We start from the raw sequence: 24,523 nt of genomic DNA on the forward strand, positions 1-24,523 counted from the left end.
GATTTAATTAACATAGTTTGGTGTGGCGACCAAACTGGAGAGCAATATTCAATAATTGGTCTTATATAAGTGGTAAATGCACGTACTAACATCAATAGGATTGCGAGTTTTAAAGCATTTTAAGATTAGGTATGCTCTAGTATTTGCTACATGAATGACTCTGGCAATGTGTTTTTTGTAGTTTTGGCGGGAGTCCATAATTATTCCAAGATCTTTTGGGTTAGATGACCAAGCTAGAATACAATCACCCAACTTGTAATTAAAACTAATACTATGCAATGGAGAAAGTGCTATTCTGTGTGCAAAGCATTTCTTGCTGGCAATTGGCAATTGCCAAGTATCCGACCAAATAATTATTCTATCAAGAGCAACAGTTAAATCGTGGCTATGATTCATATCGCGATACGAACTATATAACTTTAAATCATCAGCAAAAAGTTTTATTGTACATTCGAGATTGTTTACTACAGATGATAAGTCATTTATAAATAATAAGAACAAAGTTGGTCCTAGCACACTACCCTGAGGTACACCACTTACAATTCGAATCGGATCTGATAAAGCACTACTAATCTTTACCTGTTGAGATCTGTCTGTGAGAAATGCAGTGATCCACTTTAAAAGGTTACCACGAATATTGTATAATGAAAGTTTAAATATTAATTTTGAATGAGATACGGAATCAAACGCCTTTCGGAAGTCGATATATATAACATCTGTAATCAGATGATTGTCAAGTGCGGTACTCCAATCGTTAGTAGATTCTAAAAGATTCGTACATGTAGAACGTTTATTGAGGAAACCGTGCTGACTAGGAGATATTATGTTATATTTATTTAGGTATTCAACAATATGTGAGTTTATAATTTTTTTCATGATTTGACAACAAGTACAAGTTAAAGAGATGTGTCTATAGTTGTTAGAATCCGATGTGGCTCCGTTTTTAAAAATTGGGGAGACGAAAGCTTTGCGCCATTGATTAGGTAAAGCGTTTGATGTAAAACTAGCCTCAAAAATATATGAAAGAGGAAAACATAAAACATGAGCTAACTTTTTAAGAATTGCATTAGGTAGACCATCAGGACCGAACGAAGTACTTGGATTAATTCCCATTAGGGTTTTATACACTGACTCCACGGAAAAATGAACCGTGTCAATACTTATTGGATCATTAACATAGGTGGCAATATTAGGCAAATAGCAATTATGTCCGTAAAAACACTTCCAAAGTGATTATTAAACACCTTAGCAATTTCTATATTACTGGAAGTGACCTTGTTGTTGTTATTTTTGTCTATTAGATGGTGGTGCTTATTAAGGATATTCTTTTTATTATTAACATATTTATAAAACTTGTTAATATTATTTCCCTCTACTAGGTTGAATTCAATTTTCGATTGGTAATTAGATAAGATTAGTTTGCAACCCCTGGCGTACTGTTTGTAAGCTGATTTGTTATAAATAGTTTTATTATTTGTCCATCTTTTCCATAATAATACTTTGCGGCTTAAGATTTTTTTAATGTATTTTGGATAGAGATTACTCGTTTTGTTATAATACTTTTTCCTAATAGGTACAAATTCATTAATACCAGTACCAAAAAGCCTTAGAAAAATGCTCCAGTAATCCTCAATTGTACAGGCACAAGAAAACTCGAAATCCCAATTTATTTTTGATAGATATAACTCAAGGCTCTTAAATTCAGCATTAGAAAAGTCGTAGAAAGATTCTGGTTTATTTTCCCACTGGTTGAAATTGTTCGTATTTATAGAAAATTGGACTGTGTTATGGTCGCTAGTGCTAAAAGGACACTCAACAGATATATCACTTATAAGAGAACTGTTATTCGAAAAAACAAGATCAAGAAAATTCATATTGTGTGCATAAAGGAGATTTGATAACACCGACGAATCAACTATAGAGCTAAAGTTTTTCTCAGAAATGTATAATATTAGTAACAAATCAGATATTTAGTTTGTCTTAGCGAAGCAAGCCCAAATAATTTAAAACGAGAGTTAGTGAAAGTTTTTGTTAAAGATATTGCCATGCTATCAAGAGATCTAATGCATATAAGTAAAGGTCTAATTTTTTTAATTCAAAAGTTTGGTTGGAAATGATTTTTATGATGATAAATAATAAAAAAATAATAATCAATTTAAATAAAAGTATTTTTTTCAGATATAATCCCCTAAAAAACTGTTGCTTTTAAGATGAAAATAAAAAAGTCAATATTTTTAAGTTTTTTTAAAATAATTTTTTTAAACATGTTTTATTTATTATATAAATTTTATATATAATTATATATATAAAAATCAATTATGTATATAATTGATTTTTATATATATAATTTTTTTTGAGATCAAAATTATTTTAAGTTGTAAAGTGTAGTTTTATATTGTTTTCTAACATCCTTGAACGCAATATGTGTTTTGAAAAAAAAAAAAGGCAAAATGTGTATGTAAGTTGGACATACTCCTTAGTAAAATGTTACTAAGCTACAGCCAGTAACTAATTTTTTAAAAAAATATTTTGTTGAAAAATTTTAGAAAATATCACAGATAATGTATGACACCAGAAAATTTACCTGCAGCATTGATGCGATTTTCAACAGTAAATTTTTGTTGTTGATTTTTTTGTTGTAACCAACCATTGTTACCAACTTTAATCACTGGAGAAGCCAATTTTTATAAAATTCCAATAATAAAATAATGTATTTTTGTTCACAACCTCAACGTTGACTTCGGTTTGCATTGAATTGAAATACTTTGCTACTATTTCATTCGTGCAAGAAGCAGCTTTGAGTGATGAAATATAACAATTCTTTGCAAACATTCTGTAGCAGAATTTCAATGGACCTTTAAGCAGTTCACTGTAATGGTCCACTGTCCATTGAGCTTTGCTCATTGGTGACTTAGTAGACCGTTAGTGGCAGCCACCAAAAGTAGCGAGCCGATGACTAGCCATTATTAGCATGTCAAAATGTATCGGCTGGTCATTTAAAGCGGTTGCCACTGATGAGAAAAACTCCAACAAACCGCTCAAAAGACTTATATAAGCCAACGGCAAATCTACAATAAAAAATGTTTGCTGGGCTTAGTTAATGGCTTTGATACTCAACTTATGACTTTTTTGCTTATAAAAAAAAGCTTACATCATAGTCTCCCTGGTATACCGTTGGAATACAGATAAGATTGACCTTATTCTTGTAAATAGTCAATAATTAGTGAAATAACGTCATTGTAAGTTGTCCTAAAGTCCCTAGCGTATAAATTAATGATACTAAGGTCAATTCAAGCACAAATCTCAGATTTGAATCACTGCCAATTATTTCACCTATGACATACACATGTCTGTAAAGAGTTACTATTGGTAAGAATAATTATTGAGCAGCTTTGTTAAGTGAAATACTTTGTATTCTAAATACTACGTGTATGGTTTTTTAATCTTTACCTGGAAGTTTTTCATGGCGTTTTTTATATCAGATTAACTTTGATAATAATTTAAAATTTATACAAAAAATTTAAAGAGATTTAAGTGAGGTTAAACATAATTAATTAATAAAATCCCCATTGACCAAGTTAACAGTTAACAGAGCGTATTTAGCTCCAATTCAATTACAAGTACGATACGAAACCTCCTTTGGAGAGTGAAGGTATTTTTTTGTTAAGAATAAACAGACGTGAGCATCTTAAACTGAATTGGATGCGATAAGAAAAATAAAGTTTAAGGAAAAAAATTTTCCTAAACTTTTTGAACAAATTAAAATTTTACAATAAATGGTTACATTAATGAAAGACTTGCGTCATCAGTAATCAAAGTGACAGCAGCCTGGAGTTTCTGTGACAGTGAAACGGTTATACCTGTAGTAATATTACTTGAAGCATACATTAAAGATTAAAGACAATGTTTTATTATGGTATGATTATAATAATACAAATACTCTAGTGCGTTTAAGAGTGCTCAATACTATTAAATAATAGAGCAATATTTATATTCATCAAAAAAGTCCATCAAAAGTTGCATGAGTATTTGTGTTAATATTATTATTATACCATAATAATACATTATCTTTTTATGTATAAATTTGCTCCTTCTAGTTAAGCACTCTACTTAAGTCGTCGGCAAAATGGAAAAAATAAACTTGAAATATTCAATCAAAAATATACCAATTCCATCTGCAAAAAAAAAAAAATTAAAATTGCTAAACAAATGAGATGAAAGGCGTTCTATTTCATAAATAACTACCCAAGAAATGAATTAAATTACACAGACTAGGAATCAAATCATCAAAATGCCCACCACAAATAAATGAAACACGTTCTTTCAAAAAAGATCTTATAAGCTTAGTTAAATCAATAAAATTTTGCAATGTAAACTGCAAGTTTCAAGATAATATGAAAAAAGACTTATAATCTTTACGTACGTTGCATAAAACATTATTAAAGGCAGACAAAACATTTAATTTATATAAATTATATAAAAAAATGAATACAACGAATTGTTAACAAACGCAATTATTTCTACCGACAAAAAATCGATGCCAGAATTAAAAGATAAAATAAATAAGGAAGAAAAAACCTTTCAATCCACCATGAAGTGTATAACAATATTGAGATAAACGGATTATCCGGCTGTTTTTTCACTTTAAAAGACCATAAGGAAAATTTCATTAACAACCCTTTGGTTCGTCTTTCAAATACATCGAAAAATGGGGTAGGAAGAACTAGTAAAGTCATTTTATCAAAAATTATTCATGAATTAAAAAATAAACTACAGTTGAATCTATGGCAAAGCACCCAATTCGTTATAGATTGGTTTATAAAAATCAAAAATAAACACCTTCACAAATTAATGATTTACACATCTGTTAGTGAAAACACTCCTACCAATGCAATCAGTTTCGCCGAACAACATGTTATAATAAATGATGACAATAAAAAATTAATGTATCATGCAAGAAAATCTTTAATTTTGGATTGAAGCCTGGATAAAGAAAAGAGGCGGATTATTTGATGACACAATGGGAACATTTGATGGAACTGACTAGTTGGTATTTTTATATTGTTTCAGCTCTCTCAACATTATGATAAAAATAATTTTTGGCTTGTATCGTGACGACGGGCTGGCTATTTTTGAAAACAAAAGCGGCCAACAAATGGAAAAAATTAAAATGCATTTTACGCATATTTTTAAAAGTAACAACCTACTTATCTCCATCAAATGTAATATTGAAGTTGTCAATTATCTTGATGTAACATTAAGCCTAATTAACAGATCTTACCAACCATATTGTAAACCTACCAACCGCAAATAAACAAAATTAAAAAAAAAAATCGCAAACGTAAAATTATATGGTACAACCCCCCGTTTAACAAAAATGTTGAAACTAAAATTGGAAACCACTTCTTAGCTTTAATTGACCTACACTTTCCTATAGGACACTTCATAAAAGTTTTTAATCGAAACTATACTAAAGTTAGCTATAGTTGCATGCCTAAAGCCAAGTCTTTAATAAATGTACATAACAACAAGATTTTACAATGCAATGAAATTATAACATCAAAGCAACGCAACTGCATAGACAAAAAAATATGCCTATTAAATAACCAATGTCTTTGTAAGAATATACCAAGTAAGAATATACCAAGCCACTGTAGGTTCTGGAGATCTCGAATTCAAAAATAAAGTTTTTTTTGGTGCACTTATGCCAGTTTTGTAACTGCTTCGTACTTATGCCAGTTCGCACTTATGCCAATTCGCACTTATGGCAATGCTTGCAAATTCTTTTGGTATACTTATGCCAGTTTTTGTAACTGCTTCGCACTTATGCCAGTTTGCACTTATGCCAATGTTTTCAAATTTATTCGGCACACTTACGCCTGTTTGCACTTGTGTCAGTTTTTGTAACAGTTCGCACTTATGCCAATGTTTGCATATTTATTCAGTGGAGTTTTGTCAATTCGCACTTATGCCAGTTTGCACATGTGCCAGTTTTTACAACTGCTTCGCACTTGTGCCAGTTCGCACTTATGTCAGTTCGCACTTATGTCAGTTTTTGCAACACTTTGTACTTATGAAATTCGCGCTCTTTCAACCTCTCGGTTTTTACGTTACGAATTATACTCAATGGCCGATGATTGCGAAAGGCATGAAATTCGGAGTTCCATTAAAAGTTGTTTTTATTCATTTAATTATATATATACAGCTTTTAATTTGGTTCCCAATGTTTTCTATTTAATGGTAACATTAAATAGAAACCTTGAGAAAAGGTCTGAAAAGGTTGGCTTAAAAATCCATTAAGTAAAAATAACTTTAACTCTAAAAAGAAAACCTTTGAAAAAAGCGTAGAAATAAATCAAAATTAGAAATAATGAGACAATAAGAAGTTGTCATGTTCATTCTATTTCATAACAACACACTTTAACAAGTTGAAATTTAAGATAATTTTAATTTACTCCGAAAAGTTTTTTATCGCTTTTTGCTCGCTTTCCTTCACGAACACGGGCAATGCGTAAACCGAACTGCAATGAAAACATTATTTTTGAGCAATCTTCGTCTAGAAATGAAAAATCCTATTCATGAACAAAATATTTAAAATTGTATAATTTATGCATCAAAGAACAACATAATTAAAAGTATACACATTTTTTATTTAATGATAAATATTTAATTTTAAGTGCTACATTCAAACTAAAACTTATCAAATTGAAAATAATCAAAACATTAGTAGTAGACATTATAGTAATACATACATAGTAATGTATTACTATAATGTCATAATGCTAAAGCCAAAGTAAAAATATTCTTTTTATTTTCCAGAATGCAGAATGCGGAATTTAAATTTAGTATAACAATATTTAAAAAGTTTCATGGTTTGTCACAAAAAAGAGGAATTTTAAGTATAATTAAAGAAAAAAAATCATTGAAAAAAGGGAAAAAACAAATAAGAAAGAGCCATTTTCTCCTTGACCTGTTAAAAATAAGCAAGTGAATCTATCTAATTTTATAAAAATAATACTGAAAATACTAGAATAAATTAGGAATAAGAAAATATCAAAAATAACAAGAAGAGGGATAAAACAAGAAGAACCATAAAGTGCTCATGCTCTAATTCATGATTTAATATAATTTAGAAAACCAAATAACTATAGACAAACTCTTTGAGTTCAAATTCCATTCATAAATATGTCTGTAGAACGAATGAAGTAGCACAGAAAGAAAAGGTAGAGAATGGAATTAATAATAAGAAAATAGCAAAAACAACAAGAAGAGGCAACCCTTACAGATACAACACTAAGAGGTAACCCTTACAGATTTGCAACAGATTGTATATATGGATTTTAAAAGAAAGCAATGGTGGTAATTATTAGTAGTAGAGAATTGAGTTTCTTTTTGGTTAAAGCTCATCAGCCATTACAAGTCCCAAGCTGTCACAGAATAAGATCAGATTCAAAACTACCTGTTTTAAATTGTTAATAAGTTATTTTCGTTAATTATTTTTGTTCTCTTCATTTGTTGTTTTGAAATGAATAATTACTTCTTTTGTTGCTAAGAATTTTTTTTTTTTTTAAACAATAAGTTATTGGATTGTGTCGAGTTAATAATCAATAAATATAATTTAGATAGATCTATATAAATATAGTTTCTACCTGGCTAAATTGCTTCCTAATGCTCCACTCAGCTTATGCACAACAGAACTTTTATAACAGTTATTGAGTCAGCATTAGATCGAGAATACCTATGTAAATTGTCAAACATTTAATTTGATTCAAAAGTTAGTTAAACTTAAGATGAAATATTTGAAGTTTGTTAAATAAAGACTTAGGTATCAATAGTATAAAGACTAACAAGGCGACAACTAAAGTGAGCAGTGAAATTTTTAGAATAAAAAAAATGGAACCATAGATGTCATTTTCTAGCGAATACGAACCACAAACTATGGAGGTTCAAAATGAAAAATAATTTTAGAAATAGAAACTAGAGTGGGTTGTGTGTCTAACAATTGATTACCCTTTTTAACGATCAGTCATTATAATATGTGAAAACTAAAAATCTGGACAAAGTTTTATTAACTATAAAAATATAAAGGAACAATTTAATAAACTTGCCCTCATACCTATTTAGTTACAAATTTAACTCTTTATATGTATTAATAATAACTTTTTGATTTTGTTATATTTAAAAATGGAAGAAAAGCTTATGATGAAGATTTGTTTAGAAAATGAGTGCATTTTTTGATTTGCATCCAGATGAGAATAAAAGCTTTATGGTAAATAACTTTTGAATAGAAAACATACCAAAATCTACTATGTATAAAAAACTCAAAAGAATATAAAACATTATAGGACCAAAAAGAAAAGTTGGAAGTGGTCGCAAGACAAAATGTCGATTCAGTGTATCACAACCGTACATATACAAATACAGTATGTGCCAAAATTGTCACCATGTTTGAACAAAAAAATATTTTGTATATATTTTTATAAAAAAGCTGTGAAGAAAAATGAAATTTTATTTTTATAAATTCAAGACTTAGCTAACTAAAAATTTTGCTTTTTGTTAAATTTAGAAGATATTGAACTTTTTTTTTTAATTTTTATGTGAAAAGTTAATGGTGACAATTTTGTCGCGAATGAAAGCAATTAACATATTTGTCCACAGTTAATTAGGCATACGAGCCTTATGACTAAAATGATTGAGTTATCAACTTTTCACAGATTTTTAACGATTAAATATTATTTAAAGTTTGATTTTGCTTACAAAACATAAAAAAAGTATTGTTATTATCATCATAAGGAAAATAAATCTTGAACTTGAAAAAAATATTGTGGAAAGGCTTAAATCCGGACAATCTCATCGTGAAATCGCTGCTAAGTTCGGAAAGTCTCATAATCTCATATATAAAATCAAATTGTGCAATAATTTAGAAGTAAATAAGCCTAAAAGTGGTCGAAAGAAAATGTTTACACCAAGAGACCAAAACTGCAAAGGATGTTACTAATTTAATAAATAACAGCTATGGGACTCATGCTTCAGTGCGGACAGTCAATAGAGAGCTCAAAAGAATTGGTTTTTGATCCAGAAGAAAGATCAAGAAGCCATTGTTAGTTTCTCATCACCGCCAAGCTCGTTTAAATTATGCTAAACTTCATGCACATATGACTTTTGATGACTTTTATGACTGGATTTAGACAGATGAAAGTAAAACTAATATGTTTGGATCAGATGGTATAAGATATACTTAATTCACCATTAAGTGCTCAAGATTTTACACCAATCGTTAAATATGGCGGAGGAAAACTCTTGTTTTGGGGATGTTTCTGTGCTCGTGAAGTCGGTGAATTAGTGAAAAAATAATGGAATAATGAACGCTGATGACTATATCAACATCCTTAAGGTCGGATATTTCAAGTCCCTTCAAAAATGGAGCAGAACTGTATGTAACATGATGTTCATGCAAGACAACGACCCCAAGCATAAGGCTGATAAGACCATTAAATTCCTTCACAAGAAGAAATTGAAAGTCGTTGACTGGCCAGCACAAAGCCCTGATCTTAACCCACTCTAAAATTTATGGGCAAAAGTTAAACAACGGGTCTACAACTTTCCTACTCCACCTAAGAATAAGGATGAACTTTGGGCTCGTGTACAAGAGGTTTGGTACTCAATTACACCCGAGGAATGCCGCAAATTGAATAGTGTTCCTGAAAGAATTCAGGCTGTAATTAAATCTAAGGAAGGATACACTCGATATTATTTTACTACAATATGTTATTTGCTTTCATTTGCGACAAAATTTTCCCCATTAGCTCTTCACATAAAAATTAAAAAAAAAATTCAATATATTCTAAATTTAATAAAAAACAAAATTTTCAGTTAGCTAAGTCTTAAATTTAATTAATAAAACTAAAATTACATTTTTCTTCACAGCTTTTCTATTAAATCGTTATGGCATGAAAAACTTAATTTCATTATTTTATTTTATTATTCAAACTTTTTTTGTTATTATACTTTTGAAGTTAATCAAACTGATCATTCCATTAAAAAAATATATAATTTTTAGTTTAAACCAGATTTTTAGTTATTACACGTTACTAAAGAAAAAAATCTTCGGATAGTAATTAGTTTTGTCTTATAGCCTTGAGAGAGGAATCATCGAAGGGTTCGAAACAAGTTAAGATGTGAAGAGAAATGATTAGGGTTGTCAAGAAAACCAGTCACAAAATTACTTATCTGATTAAGAGATTGATAAAAACAAAATAAATTTAGTTTTAGAGCCAGAAAGAACTAGAATTTCAAGCCACTTAGTGTGATGAGCATTAAAGTCACCAATAACATAATAATGGCTGAGAGATAACAATAAAGATAACAATTGACTCGGTCAACTTGAGCAGAAACATAAATCCAAGAAGTAGAGCAATAAAGAATTTTCATAAACTAAAATAATTAGTAAAGGATAATTAATTGATAAGGACAATTTAGTGTTTGTTTTGTTTAATGTTTTCAGAAATTCTTATAAAACTTTGTCCTCATATTTTTAATTTAATATTAAACTTGACTCAATCATAAATAGTGTACGACACCCTAATCAATAAACTATGCGGTTGCTTCTTATTTGCTAATCAAACTCAAACTTGTATTAAAAAGCTTTTTATGTGGCTTCTACAATGAAAACAAAAAACTTTAACATGGGCACCTTTTATACGCAGTTGATTTCACAAGGAAATCTTCAAAAGCAATTAATGGAACCACCCACAGAGTTCGATAACCTATTGATCCACCGGCCACATAAACATTAAATTAAGTTATAGAACTGTACCTTTATTAAAATAGCCACTACATCACGGATGCAGTGGGGGCTTCAGAACTATTAGTTTATTATTATATATATGATGGTGCAAGGTTTTTTTTGTGCATTTTGTTTAAATTTGTTTCCTATATGCTTTTATTTTTTGATAATTATTCAGAATTCTTCAAAAAAGAAAAGGAGCCAAGAAATAGTTAATTTTACGGTTTAATGAAAATATAAATTTAAACTTAAAGTAATGAAATAATAGGTGGTCTAGAGAGTAAGCTCTTTGCTCTATTGATTTGATAAAAAATAGATTTAAACAATACAAAGGTGACCACAACACTATATAAAAAACACCATACACTTTTAACTTATCTTTCCTTTTGCTTTTTTTTTTTTTAAAAAAAAAAAACTTAGAAATTTAAGTTTTTTTATCTTATTCTAAGTTTGAATAAGATAAAAAAGACTATTATATAAAGAAAAAAATTTGACAAACTCTTCAATTAGCGAAAGTGAATCGGACCAAAAGAGTGGAATGAGTGAAAATATGAAAAAGCTTTTTTGAGCTTGATTATGAAGTTTTGAAGAACTTATATCTTAACAGGTGGTTGACTGCTGACTTTAATTTTAAATAGTGAACTAAAAGACAAAAATGGATATCCTTATGAATGCTGGCAATCACACAAGATCCAATTTTTACTTTTGGTCGAGCTAATAATAAGCACTAAGCTCTCTACCTTTTTGGAAAGCACTAAGCTCTCCACCTTTTTGGAAAAGACTCTTTAGTAATAGAGTAAATCTGTACATTTCAAATAAAAATTGTTTTATTTAAAGCAGCTAATAGTAAACTATTTTTATGTTTATCAACATAAAAATAGTTGATTTAATTGTTTCATTGATATTTTTTTGTAGTGTGTTGTGTTTTTGAAACAAAGGAAAAATTTATTTGCTTTTAATTTGGTACCGGTAGTATTGGCGTTAGTATCAAGAAAATAATAAGGGTAAAGATCAATATTGGAAAATTTGCTTTCGACACAGCTGTAATTAATAATACAGTAATACAGTTTAATCAATACACAGTTAATACATATATAGTTAATAAATAAATAACTATTACATACATAATTAATGCATAAATAATTAATACAGACATGATAAACACAGACATAATAAATTGTACTGTTTTATATATTATGTTTTTGGTGTAGAAAAATGTAAATTTTGTTTAAAAAGTTTGTGCAAAGAACTAAAATAAAGTTTGAGGAGGATTTATGTTGTTTTTTTTTGCTGTTTTTTTATTTTTTTTTATTTTCTGATTAAAATTATTGTAAAAGTGATTACAGATTTTTAAAAATCTACAAAAACTGTAACGATCTGAAAGTCCTGTTACGTCTCATTCACAACTAAAATCTAAGTAAAACCAGGAAACAGACCTACACACAAAAAAATAATATTGTATTTGCAGAAAATATAAGAGAAAATATAAAAATATACAACATTAAAAAACCTTCTGGAAGAGAAACTTTTTTGAACTTATTCAACTTTAGCGCTTCTTGTTTGAGAGCAATTTTTGCAGATCTATCATTTCTTTGTGTCTTCTCCTTTGGCAGAATCAAGTTCGGAAGCACAAAACGAAAAGTACAAAACCTAACAAGTATGTTATGTAACACAATACAAAATAATAATTGATAATATAATAGTAATATATAAAACAGTGCAAGTTGGTAAATATTTGATTGTAATCTATTCATAAACAACTATAAAATAAAATTATAAAACATAACTTTGGTTATACAATACGGACACTAAAAAATGAATGTAATTTCAATTTATGTATAAAAAGTTTTTTTTTTATGTATAATTAACTTGTTTCAAACATTATTGAAAATAAAAATAGAATTTCTAAATTATTTTTTTTTTACATCAAAGTTTTATTATATAACATTATCATAGTCTACACTCACTCTGTTTATGGCATAATATACGAGTCTATGCATGTATGCTAAAATGTGCCTATCCTATAAATTCCATCCCATTCTTCAACCTGCAGGACGTGCAATATTGGAATCAAAGTTTGAAAAGAGAGTATAATAAAAAATTCTTGTTGAATGATGTTGAAAAAAGAAAACATAAAAAAATGGTGACATTCCTTAAAATTGCATCCATAATAGCACTTTTAAATTTAAAAAAAAATGTATTAAAAAAACAAAAACAAATCATAAACAGGTTAAGAATGATTAACAAAAAAACAATTGTTATTATTTATTATTAATTAGCATCTTAGGGGTCGTTGTGTAGGAGTGAAGTTTTTATGGACGACCCCTTATCAAATATAAAACATCAATAAAATATTCTAGATAAGAATGTTCCAACAATAACAAATACAGAGAATAAATAAAAATGTAAAGTTTAAAATGATAAGTATCATGCGTCTCATAAAAATTATTTTTTCACTATAATTTTATTTCACAAACTATTGGTTAAATAAAAAACCATTAAAGCTACAAGCGTTTACTGATAAAAATTTAAAAAAATCTTATAACTCCATAACAGCGTATTTAATTTCTATTTAGAGTCATTGAAGTTATTTTTTGTAAAACCTTGACATCTGTTTTCTTACTTAAAGTTGCAACAATAAGCTTCTTATGAAGAGTTCGCAATTTGCGCTGCATCTCAGGCAACACTTGATCTTAATTTCCAGTTAGTAAACATTGTTAGCCATCTATATATACTCTTAAGTGCTTAATATACGGGAGGAAAATGTGTTAATTTTTGGAAATTTTTACCACCCGCCCTAAGCTTGTTAACCCCCCTACCCTCCCATTTATTAACTTTTTTTTTTTTTTTATCAAAAAAAAAAAAAAAAAATCTGAAAAAATATATTTCAATCACTTATAAGAATAATAACTTTCAGTTTAAAGAAACTTTAAAAAATCTTGTAAATCTCGATTTGTCAAAAACGAGATGTTCGTTTATTTCTCAATATTCTATAAAACTTATATAAGCATATTAAATCCTATTGAAATTATGATGGAACAGCTGTTAAAAAATACGTCTTTGACCGCAAGCCACAATTAATTAATAAATTAAATTGTTTTATTCCAGTACTGTAAAAAATTCTTACTCACTTTTTTATTAAGACCCCCCCCCCCCCCATCCCACCCCCGTTTATTAAATATGAACTAAAATTCACCCCCACCCATCTGTCCCTCTTGTATTAAGCATACAAGAGAAAAATTTTAATATTAAAATTGGCAATAAATCTCCAATAAAACATGGTTCTGGCACATTTGTCGGATTCACAGTTTTTGGTACCAGTGGTAATATTAGTGCTTGTAGCCAATATGTGACGGATTTAGCAGTGAGTAACGAGTCTAAAATGGGCCAAAATATAAATTTACCATCATTGAGATGTTACTGAATTATTGGGACCAACCAATTATTCAGTAATTGGTTGGTCTTTACTTACATCTTTTCCTAAAATAGTGAGCCAAACAAGATCGGTTGACTCATATACTCTGTTTTATACACTGACATCATTAAGTGTCAGAATCTGGTTATTTGAATAGTATAAGCCACTATCTGTTAAATGTCTGGTGTCTTGTTGAAGACCTGTGTTAGATGGTTTTCTGCATAAGATGATAAACGCTAGATTTTTTTGATTCTACATATGAGTTTTTGCTTGTGCCTTCTTAGTAGTGGCTATCCAACTTTTTCAATCAGTAATGAGGGTACAGCTCTTACACTGTGTCCCTTATGGTTTATATACATTAACTCATGAAACTACTAAATTAAAAAAATTTATAAAATAATATAAAAATAAATCTAAATTTTTTAGTCTTTGTTTAATATAATTCAATTAATTACAAATCATTAATCAAAATGTTTTACTGTTTTAAATAACAACTTAAAATAATAATCAAATAATTACTCAAACTTTATAATCATATAAAAAATGATGATCTTAAAAATAATTATTTTAAAAATAATTAAATTATCTTATAAATAATTAAATTATATTAAAACTAATTAAATTGTTTTAAAAATAATTAAATTATATTAAAACTAATTAAATTATATTAAAACTAATTAAATTATTTTAAAAATAATTAAATTATTTTAAAAATAATTAAATTATTTTAAAAATAATTAAATTATTTTAAAAATAATTAAATTATTTTAAAAATAATTAAATTATTTTTGAAAAATTGATTACTTCAACTCACTTTTTCCAAAAATAAAAAAGAGAAGTAAATATTGATAGAGTAGCATCATGAAAAAGACCTCTTTCTATGATACCGTTTGCAGCCAAAGTCATTATTGTTTCTGCTTGCTCACGAGAAATATTTATCTGTATTCAAAAACAAAAAAAAGAAATAAAAAAGATTAATGCAAGGTAAAACACCCAGTCATTATCATTCCTGTTATTTTAGCACTAAAATAAGCTAGAAAAACAATAATTAATAAAAAGAACTAGACTAGAGTTCATAAAATGAAACTTAATGAACTCTATTTTATAGTATTCTATTAAATATATAAAACAATTAATAAAAAAAAATCATAAAATAAAAGTATTAATAATCATCATAAAAGTTCATAAAATGAAAACCTTTGTTTTATGTTTGTCAAAACTTTGACTGTTTTAAACTAGAGATGCGACAAATAGTGATTTTGTCGAATACCAAATACCGAATATTCGGCTTTCCTCTGCCAAATAACCAAATATTCAGTAACACTTTGATAATTTCATGGGTGACAGTTTCCAATCTGCATTAGTAAAGTGAATACCGTAGTCACACTATGGGTAATTACGCTATGGGTAATTACATGTATTTGTTTTATTTGCGTGTTTGGGCATGTTATTTGTTGATTATTTGTTACATCAAACTTTGTTTTTTATAGGTTGTATTTCTTGCAACCGCTTCGTAAGATAACACACAATAACACAATAAATACCCGCTTCGTAAGATAGCACACAATAACACAATAAATACCCGCTTCGTAAGATAACACACAATAACACAATAAATACCCGCTTCGTACGATACACAATAAGTGTAAACCAATAGTAAAAGCTTAAGAACATTTAGAGGTAATCGTGTTGTTCGTGATTTATATTAGTTGTTAATATATTTATAATATAAATTGTCACTAGAATTTGTAAATAAATAAATTAAATTTACTAAATGCAATTTATGCATTTACAAATTCAAAAATTTTTTTTAAATTACAGACCTCAAAAATTTTTATTAAAAACTGTCAATTTAGTGAACATAAAAGACTTCGTATTTGATTGAAAAACTACAATAAGTAACAAAAATTGTGTTATTTCAAATTTTTGTTTGCAAAAAGCTTTAAAAATGGCATCTTTTAATAAAAAATCACCAACTTGGAAATACTATGAAATTTGTAGGGAAGACGATAAACTAGCAGTTTGTTTGCTATGTAAAAGCAAGATCTTGCGTGGTGGCGAAGGAAGGAAAGCAAGTAAAACTATTATGTATATTATAACTAATTAAAAATGTTTTAATTAAACTAATTATTTATGCTGGTGATTTTTTTATTCCTATTTTTTTTTTGCACAGTAGGTACATTAATTACTCTAAGTTAAGTTTAAATACTTTTGTTTCCAGCTACAACTTCTCTGAAAAACTACCTTTAAAACAAGCATTCTGAGCAGTACGCTAAGTTAACTGAACTCTGCCAAGAGGGAGCAAAAGTGACGGTTCACGTACTTATACCAACTCTAATGTACCAGCAGTAACAGGTATGTTAAAAAAGAAACAGTTTTCAGAACTCTGAATGACTGAGAAAATTATTCCTGATATATTTAATAGAATTTGCACTAAATTGAAGCTAGTTTTTCACAACCAATATCAGTATCCGTAACATTTGACATGTGGACATGTCAGCACAAAAAACAAAGTTTCTTAAGTTTTACTGCGCATTGGATAGATTTTATTCTTGAACATGGCATTTTCTGGTTCACATACTGGTACCAATATTGCAAAAGAATTCAATGCTATTGCAGAAAGATAGAGCATTTCACATAGCAAGATCCACTTCCTTGTCTATAACAGTGGAGCCAATATGATAAAAGCTGTACGAGAGACCTGTGTCAGACCACCAATTAATAGAAGACGTATGGACACGCTGGAACTCAACATACTATTTAATGGAGCAATTGTTAGAGCAAAAGCGATCTGTCTCGTATGTAACTAACCATGATTCTTTAAACAATTTAACGCCTGCTTAATGGGAGTTAATGGAACAATGTATCAAACTTCTCAAGCTGTTTGAAGAAATTACAAAAATAACCAGCTCAGGTATTTCTTGCATTTCTGAGGTATTTATATTTCACATGTTATCGCTTTGTTAAAATACCTTGGAAAAGAAGAGACAGCATAGAGAACACTGAATTTATCAACAATGAGATCTTTGCTTTAATCTGAACTTGAAGCGCGGTTTAACTTTAATGAAAATGACAAATATCTGGTTGCAACTTTTCTTGACTCACTCTTTAAAACTAATTTCTTGGGTATAGTAAAAACACAAAACAAAAAATTCGTTTAGAAGCTCTGAAAAAAAGTTTTGAAGAGTCTAGTAGCACCGATGATGACTTATCTCCACTTTGGAAGAAAAAAATGTCAATGAAAATGAATAAAACAATTGAGATACATAATAGTTTCTGGAACTGTTTTGAAAAAGTCGTTATAGAAAACACGCACACAGATGAAAATGTGGAACAAAAAAGTTCAACAGTAAACGAAATTGATTTATTCATGAAAACTGTTCACCAAGATCAGAAAGCAGACCATTACAAGTGGTGACCAACTAATGCACTAATGCAAGAAAATATCCAAGTCTAACAGAATTTGCTAAGATTTAATTATCATCTCATGGCAATAGTGTATATAGAGAACAGCTATTTTTGGAAGCAGGTATTATTTATGAGGAAAAGTGGAATTGTTTGCTATCAACAAATGCCAAAAAAAAAATTTTCATTAATCATAATTTACCACTGATAAATTTCAAGTTTTAAACTTATTTTATATAAAAAAATTTTGTGATTAATAGAATCTTATATATATAATATATTTATTATTTGATTAATCTTTTATGATACTATTTATAGATATATATATTAATATAATCCTTTTCTAATGTGATTTGTTTAAATAGTTTACAATATTTGGCCGAATACCAAATAGTATAAAATGTTACCAAATATCAAATAGTTGTCGAATATTTGTGGCACCTCTATTTTAAACATAAAAATAAATGAACAATATAACAAATAAGAGCTTGTTGTTGTTGTAAATTGTCTGTTTTTTTTTGTTCATAAACAGTTTCAAGGGAAAAAATAAAAAATAAAATTTGAAATAGGGTGGTTGTTAATTTAAAAAATATTTTCTATATGTACTTAAGTAATCTAATAGTACTTTACATATAATGGTTTTTATACACTGTCAGTAAATAAATTTTCATTTTTTTAAATATTTTGAAACTGATACATACTATTGTAGCTTCAAAAAATATAAGGTCACTAAGATTTTTTTTGACGGCTAATAAATTATCTTTTATTTAATTTTTGAAATAATAAGTAGTTAAAACACAGAAGTTAAAAAAACTTTTTTTAACTTCTGTGTTTTAACTAATTTATTAATCAATTAACTTTCTACTGATATATAACACTTATCGGACCTATTTATCCTTTCTGATTAAATTAATGGTAATATGAAAAATGTGTCAAAATTATAAAGTCAATTAATTTAAACTTAATAATTCTTAAATCAATTATACAAAAATCCTGAAAATTTCAACTTGCTTTTTTCAATTGAAATATAAATTACAAATTAATTACTTGCACTGGAAAAAAATTTGGAACAAAATTCCAAAGGAGTTAAGTATGCATCTAATTGAATCTTTGCTAAAATGTATTCGAGCCTGCATAAAAAAAAGTGATGGTCATGCAAAATACTGAATTAATTGAATTGTGTAATCTTTTACTTTTGATATTTTTTGATTCTCTTTTTGATTGATTTTGCTACCAAAATTTTTATTATATATATTAATTATATATTATACCAAAATATTTTTAAAATGTTATTTATTTTATTATTTACTTTTTTTATTTTTTAAAAAAAGTATAAAATAATTTAAGTAATTGTTAAAAAATCTAAGCAACATTATATTTTTGAAAGTCACTGTATTTCAATTTTATTTAAAATTAACAAAAAAAACTTTAAACTATTGTTTGTTTTTATTACATAATTTATAAAAATAAAGTAATATTAAAAAAATTAAGTAGTAAAAATAAAAATAAACAAGTTAGTTATAAATAACTGTGGCGCTGTGGTTAGAGTGTTTGCTTTAAAAGAAAGAGATTTAGGGTTTGAAGCAAGCTCTAGGTATATATCATGCCATCAGTGACAAGGGACACATAAAATAAAAATTTTAAAATATATATAAATATTTATTACTAGCTTGGTCTGAAATCCCAGAAAAATGTATTTAACAGGTGTTTATGATTTTTTTTCTTTAAATGTTATTCACCTCCACAAGGCCAAAAAGACCCTGGGGAGGTGACTAACTACTTTAATGTTGCAAGGATCGAATTTAGAACTTCTCAAACTTATGAAGCGAGCACTCTACTGCTACACCACTACCACGTTTATGATGATATTGACAACAACGGCTATGACAATAATGATTATAATGATGACAATCATAATGATGATGGTGATCATGATGATGATGATAATCATCATCATCATCATTATCATTATCATTATCATCATCATCATCATCATCATCATAGTGACAGTAATGTTGATGATGGTAATAATAAAAATAATTATAAAAATAACAATGATTGTGACATGTGGGGATAATAGCAGACTTATTAATATTAAAAAAGTTCCTAAATTGTTTTAATTAAAAATAAACAATATACTTGCAAAGTTGGAGCGACCAGAGAGTTAACGAAACAGTCTATAATTGCATAAGCTTTCTTGACAACAACCAACTCATCATCCTTTGAATAGTTCCCTAACTTTGCACATTCAACTACTGCATCACTAAAATCTCTGTATCTAAGGATATGAAATTTAAATATATACACATGTAAAATAAATTTTTTACATAAATAAATATGTGTGCGTGTGTGCATATATATTTATATATACAAAATAAATATACATACAAAAAAAATTATATACATATACATATATATATATATATATAATATATATATATATATATATATATATATATATATATATATATATATATATATATATATATATATATATATATATATATACACATATATATATATATATATATATATATATATATATATATATATATATATATATATATATATATATATATATATATACATATATATATACACACACACACACACAAACATCTTTGCATACATAGATGAGCATAAAATGTAATTGATAATGTCATACTAAAATTGGGAGCTGCAGAGCTTCAGACAGAGCCAAATTTACTGATAGGCCAACTAGACCGCAGCCTAAGACCCCAAAATTTTGGGGACCTCAAAATGAGTTTTCAAAAAAGTTTTTAATTTGCTAGGGCAAGGGTCAGCAACCTGAAACTCACAAGCTGCATACAACTTTTTTATCATTGAGTAGCAAAAAGTTATTATAATGAATGTAATTTTTTTGTAACTGCTATAGAAAAAAAATTAAAAAACTCTTTTCCAATCTTTTACTCGTTCAGAAAAAAAAAACTACTTGTTATTTTTGACACATTTAACACTTTACACACTGACACACTGACACTTTACTGTAAATACCAACAAATTAAATTTTAAACTGTTCCAAAAGATCAATAGAGTTTAATTTGAAATTCAGTTAATAGATTTGTCAAACAAAAAAAGTTGTGTCTTTAAAGTTTACAACTTTGCAAACCGAACTAGAAAAACATGGAAAGACTAAAAGAAAATATTGCAATAGATCATGGCTGGAAAGAACTTTCCAATTCTCAAAAGGAAGATCCAATTAAATTTGAAACATATCTTCTTAAGAGTTACAACCAACTAAAACTTGTGGCAATTCTCTTAACAGTTTTTAAATCTACATATTATTGTAAACAGATATTTACAAACATAAGTATTATTAAAAGTAACATGAAAGTAAACTGAGATTCTCTCAATGATGTTAAAAGTTGCCTAAAACTAAAGTCCTCAAATTATGAGCTGGATGTAAATTTTGATAGGAGAGAGATCTGGTGATTAGAGAGAACAAATCATTCTATTTAATATTTGATCATTCTCAAACTTACTCAATAACTTCTATAAAGTATTGATTAATGCTTTGTATCGCTACCTTCTTGAAAAATGAATGGGTCCCCAAAAATCTGACTTGTTTGTCAAAAAATACCTGAAGGTATTTTATATCTTTTGACAAATGATCTTTTTTTAGAATCAAAGATTTAAAACTTTACCAAGTTAGCCCAAAAATTATATTTCCAGTCATTGATGGCAAACTATTCAAAGTTAATTTCAGAGCAATATTATATTTCTTTTACTAGACGTTGTAATTTTTCTGTCACATAATGTTTAAGTAATTATTATTTTGTTGACAAGGTTCTAACTGAAACTTTTTATATTAAGAAAATTTAGAAAAATTTTTTCTATTTTTTAAAATTATTTATATTGCTTTTTGTTTATTTGTTTAAGAAAAGTAAAAAATTAATAATCAACCACTGCATTATAGAATATCTTTTTGTAATAAAAAAACGCAAAAATCTACGACAAAATTAAATTTGAAAAAAAAATTAATTTGATAATTATCAAATTAATTTTTGATAATTATCAAATTAATAATAATAAAAATAAGAATAATTTGAGCAATATTATAATATTGTTTGAAAAATACAAATGATCTTGTAGGCTAAAAGTCACTTATAAAAACTTAATTTTCTTCCTTGTTCTTCAACAAATTTTAAGCCCGCGACACTTGATTACTTATTCACGAAAAAAGAGTTCAATTAACTTTCGCTCACTTCCTACTACACTTCCAGATTCTTCTTACTTTTTTTAATACTTTACACAGTCAAAGTCAAAATATTTAATTTATTTACTATTTGGAACAACATTTTTATTGCCACAATGTGAATTGCAGATCATTTTTCTACAGACAATTTTTATTTTTGGGCTACTAATCAGTGAAAAATATCAACCATTTATAAAAAATAAACTATTAGCGCACAACAAACTATCAAAATTCATTCAAGCAAAATCTCTTTAAATATACAGGAATGGAAAATATACAGGAACTTAATGTTTATGTTGCTTATGTTACCATCACATAAACATTAATAATTGTAAACATTGAATTGAGTTATGAATCATTAACATAAACATCAAACTTAATAATTGTACAATTAATGAGTGAATAACAAAACAGTACACTTATAAAAATAATAAACACTGAACCCCACTTCAACTAATATGAATATACAATTTGTTAACTTTATGATTTTTATGAATCAAACTATTTTTTTATTATCTAAATTATTTAACTATGCAGAAATAAAAATTAATAAATTATTAAAATGAATCTTCTTTTAATGTTAATTTTGTTTGAACAATTATGGAGGGTAGTGTATATATATCAGGTCTTGAAATTAGGAAAAATGAGGTTGGCAATTTATTGCTGACATATATATATATATATATATATATATATATATATATATATATATATATATATATATATATATATATATATATATATATATATATATATATATATATATATATATATATATTGTTAACTTAGATAAAATATAGTGTAATTAACTACTGTATGTAAGGTACAAAACTGCAGAAAGTAAATACATGTAACATACTTTAACTAAAAAGCTTAAGAAACTTTTAAGAGTATACCATTAAAAACAAATCAGATCAGTAATTGATGGCATATCCATCTATATCAGCATATAGCATATCCTAATAACTTCAGTACATCTATATCAGCATATAGCATATCCTAATAACTTCAGTACATCTATATCAGCATATAGTATATCCTAATAACTTCAGTACATCTATATCAGCATATAGCATATCCTAATAACTTCAGTACATCTTTATCCTAATAACTTCAGTACATCTATAATGAATAAGCTCACTAAACCAATTTAAACTTATTTTTGACCAGACAGTTTCAAGTTCTTGATACAATTCTTGTGTATTTCTGAACCTACTATGCAAATGTACTTTATTATTAAGTTGCTTCCATTTATTTTCAATAGGATTTAGGTCAGGAGATTGAGCAGCTTATTGTATTACACTATTTATATTTGTATCAAACCATGCTTTAACAAATTTTGATGTGTGTTTAGGATTTTTGTCCTGTTGTAATGTCCACCATAGAGGCACATTTTTAGTCCATTATACCTTTAATATACTAGTGTGATCCAAATCTGTAAATACTGAAAAGCACTTTGAAATCACCATACCTCCCCCCCCCCCCCCCATGCTTTATTGTTTTTAAATGCTTACCAACTGGTCTTCTCACATTTTGTCTACAATCAGAACCTCTCTGGTTAAACTTTGATTCAACCATATACTCATCTCCATAATACATCTCCATAATTTCAACCATAATACTCATCTCCATCATACTAATTTTTATGAGAATTTGCAAACTGCCCTTTTTGGTTCTTTTGCTAATATATTTTCTTTTTATACTTTTTGCTTTTTTTGTGAATAGTATTTCGATACAAGCAAACGGATTCTTTTTTATAAATCTAACAATTCTACAATTTGTTTGAGGATTACATTCCTGGTCATCTCCTAAATGCTTAGTTTTAACAGTTCCATTGATTTTACATTTGTTAACTAATCAACTTACTACCAACTTTATACTTTTTACATGAATTACTTTGTGTAGTTTTTACATGAATTACTTTAGGTAGTTTTAGCATTATAATTTTGTTAGAAAACACTATAATATAAATTAAGTATCTTCCTGTCATCTTTTCATCCTGTCATCTTTCACTTAATAAAAGTTTCTACTAAACAATAATTCACTAATAATAAATTCACTATAAGTTTCTACTAAACAATATTACTAGTGATTTATGTAGCACAAATGACTAATTATAAAAATATTATTTCTTGCTAAATGAAAACCATGATTCGAAAAGAACAGTTTATAATTAAATTGCTGTACACAATAAATATTCCATGTTAATTAAACAAAAACTGAAATTTATGCATAAAAAACAAAAAGTTTATGCATTAAAAAAAATTAATTTATACATAAAAAGCAAAAAGTTTATGCATAAAAAACAAAAAATTTATACTTAAAAACAATTCCTAATAACATGTATACTATCAGTTGATGTTATTTTTGTTTGAAAAACAAGATTTAAAAATCTTATTAACAATAAAAATAATACTTTTGAACTTCACAATAAAAGTAGAGGTCTGCAACAAGTTTTTCTATGAAGACATGTTTGTGGTTAATGACAATAACGGAGGAGGAAATCTTGTCTAATGCAAAGTTGTTTGTGTCACCAACAGAAGATCCACCTAAAAAAATCTGATTAAAAATATTTACATAACTAGTTGTTGTATTTTATGGGAATAAGTTATTATTTTTAATTACTTTAAAAATAATAACTTATAGTTATAGAAGTAATTATCAAAACATCAGTTTAGTATAATGACTTATTATACCACAT

General features: G+C 27.2%; 1 protein-coding gene across 14 annotated transcripts in view; it reads right to left on the reverse strand.

Annotated features, from left to right (window-relative positions):
• Window positions 1–6,382: 6,382 nt before the first annotated feature.
• LOC100213207 (regulator of G-protein signaling protein-like) overlaps window positions 6,383–24,523 on the reverse strand; it is a 49,654-nt gene continuing 31,513 nt past the window's right edge. For 7 of the 14 annotated variants that reach the window (XM_065788513.1, XM_065788519.1, XM_065788512.1 and 4 more), the window contains 5 exons: window positions 24,239–24,371; window positions 19,746–19,884; window positions 15,016–15,140; window positions 12,297–12,436; window positions 6,383–6,556 (listed from right to left, as the gene is read on the reverse strand). In XM_065788513.1, the coding sequence (XP_065644585.1) occupies window positions 6,447–6,556; window positions 12,297–12,436; window positions 15,016–15,140; window positions 19,746–19,884; window positions 24,239–24,371 (647 nt within the window). In that variant the 3' untranslated portion in view covers window positions 6,383–6,446. Of the gene's footprint in view, window positions 6,557–7,636; window positions 7,739–12,066; window positions 12,223–12,296; window positions 12,437–14,258; window positions 14,576–15,015; window positions 15,141–19,745; window positions 19,885–24,238; window positions 24,372–24,523 lie in introns of those variants that run through there. The other 7 variants (XM_065788516.1, XM_065788514.1, XR_010635921.1 and 4 more) reach the window with 6 other exon arrangements.

This window comes from Hydra vulgaris, chromosome 01 (genome assembly GCF_038396675.1).
Source record: "Hydra vulgaris chromosome 01, alternate assembly HydraT2T_AEP".
Lineage (NCBI taxonomy): Eukaryota > Metazoa > Cnidaria > Hydrozoa > Anthoathecata > Hydridae > Hydra > Hydra vulgaris.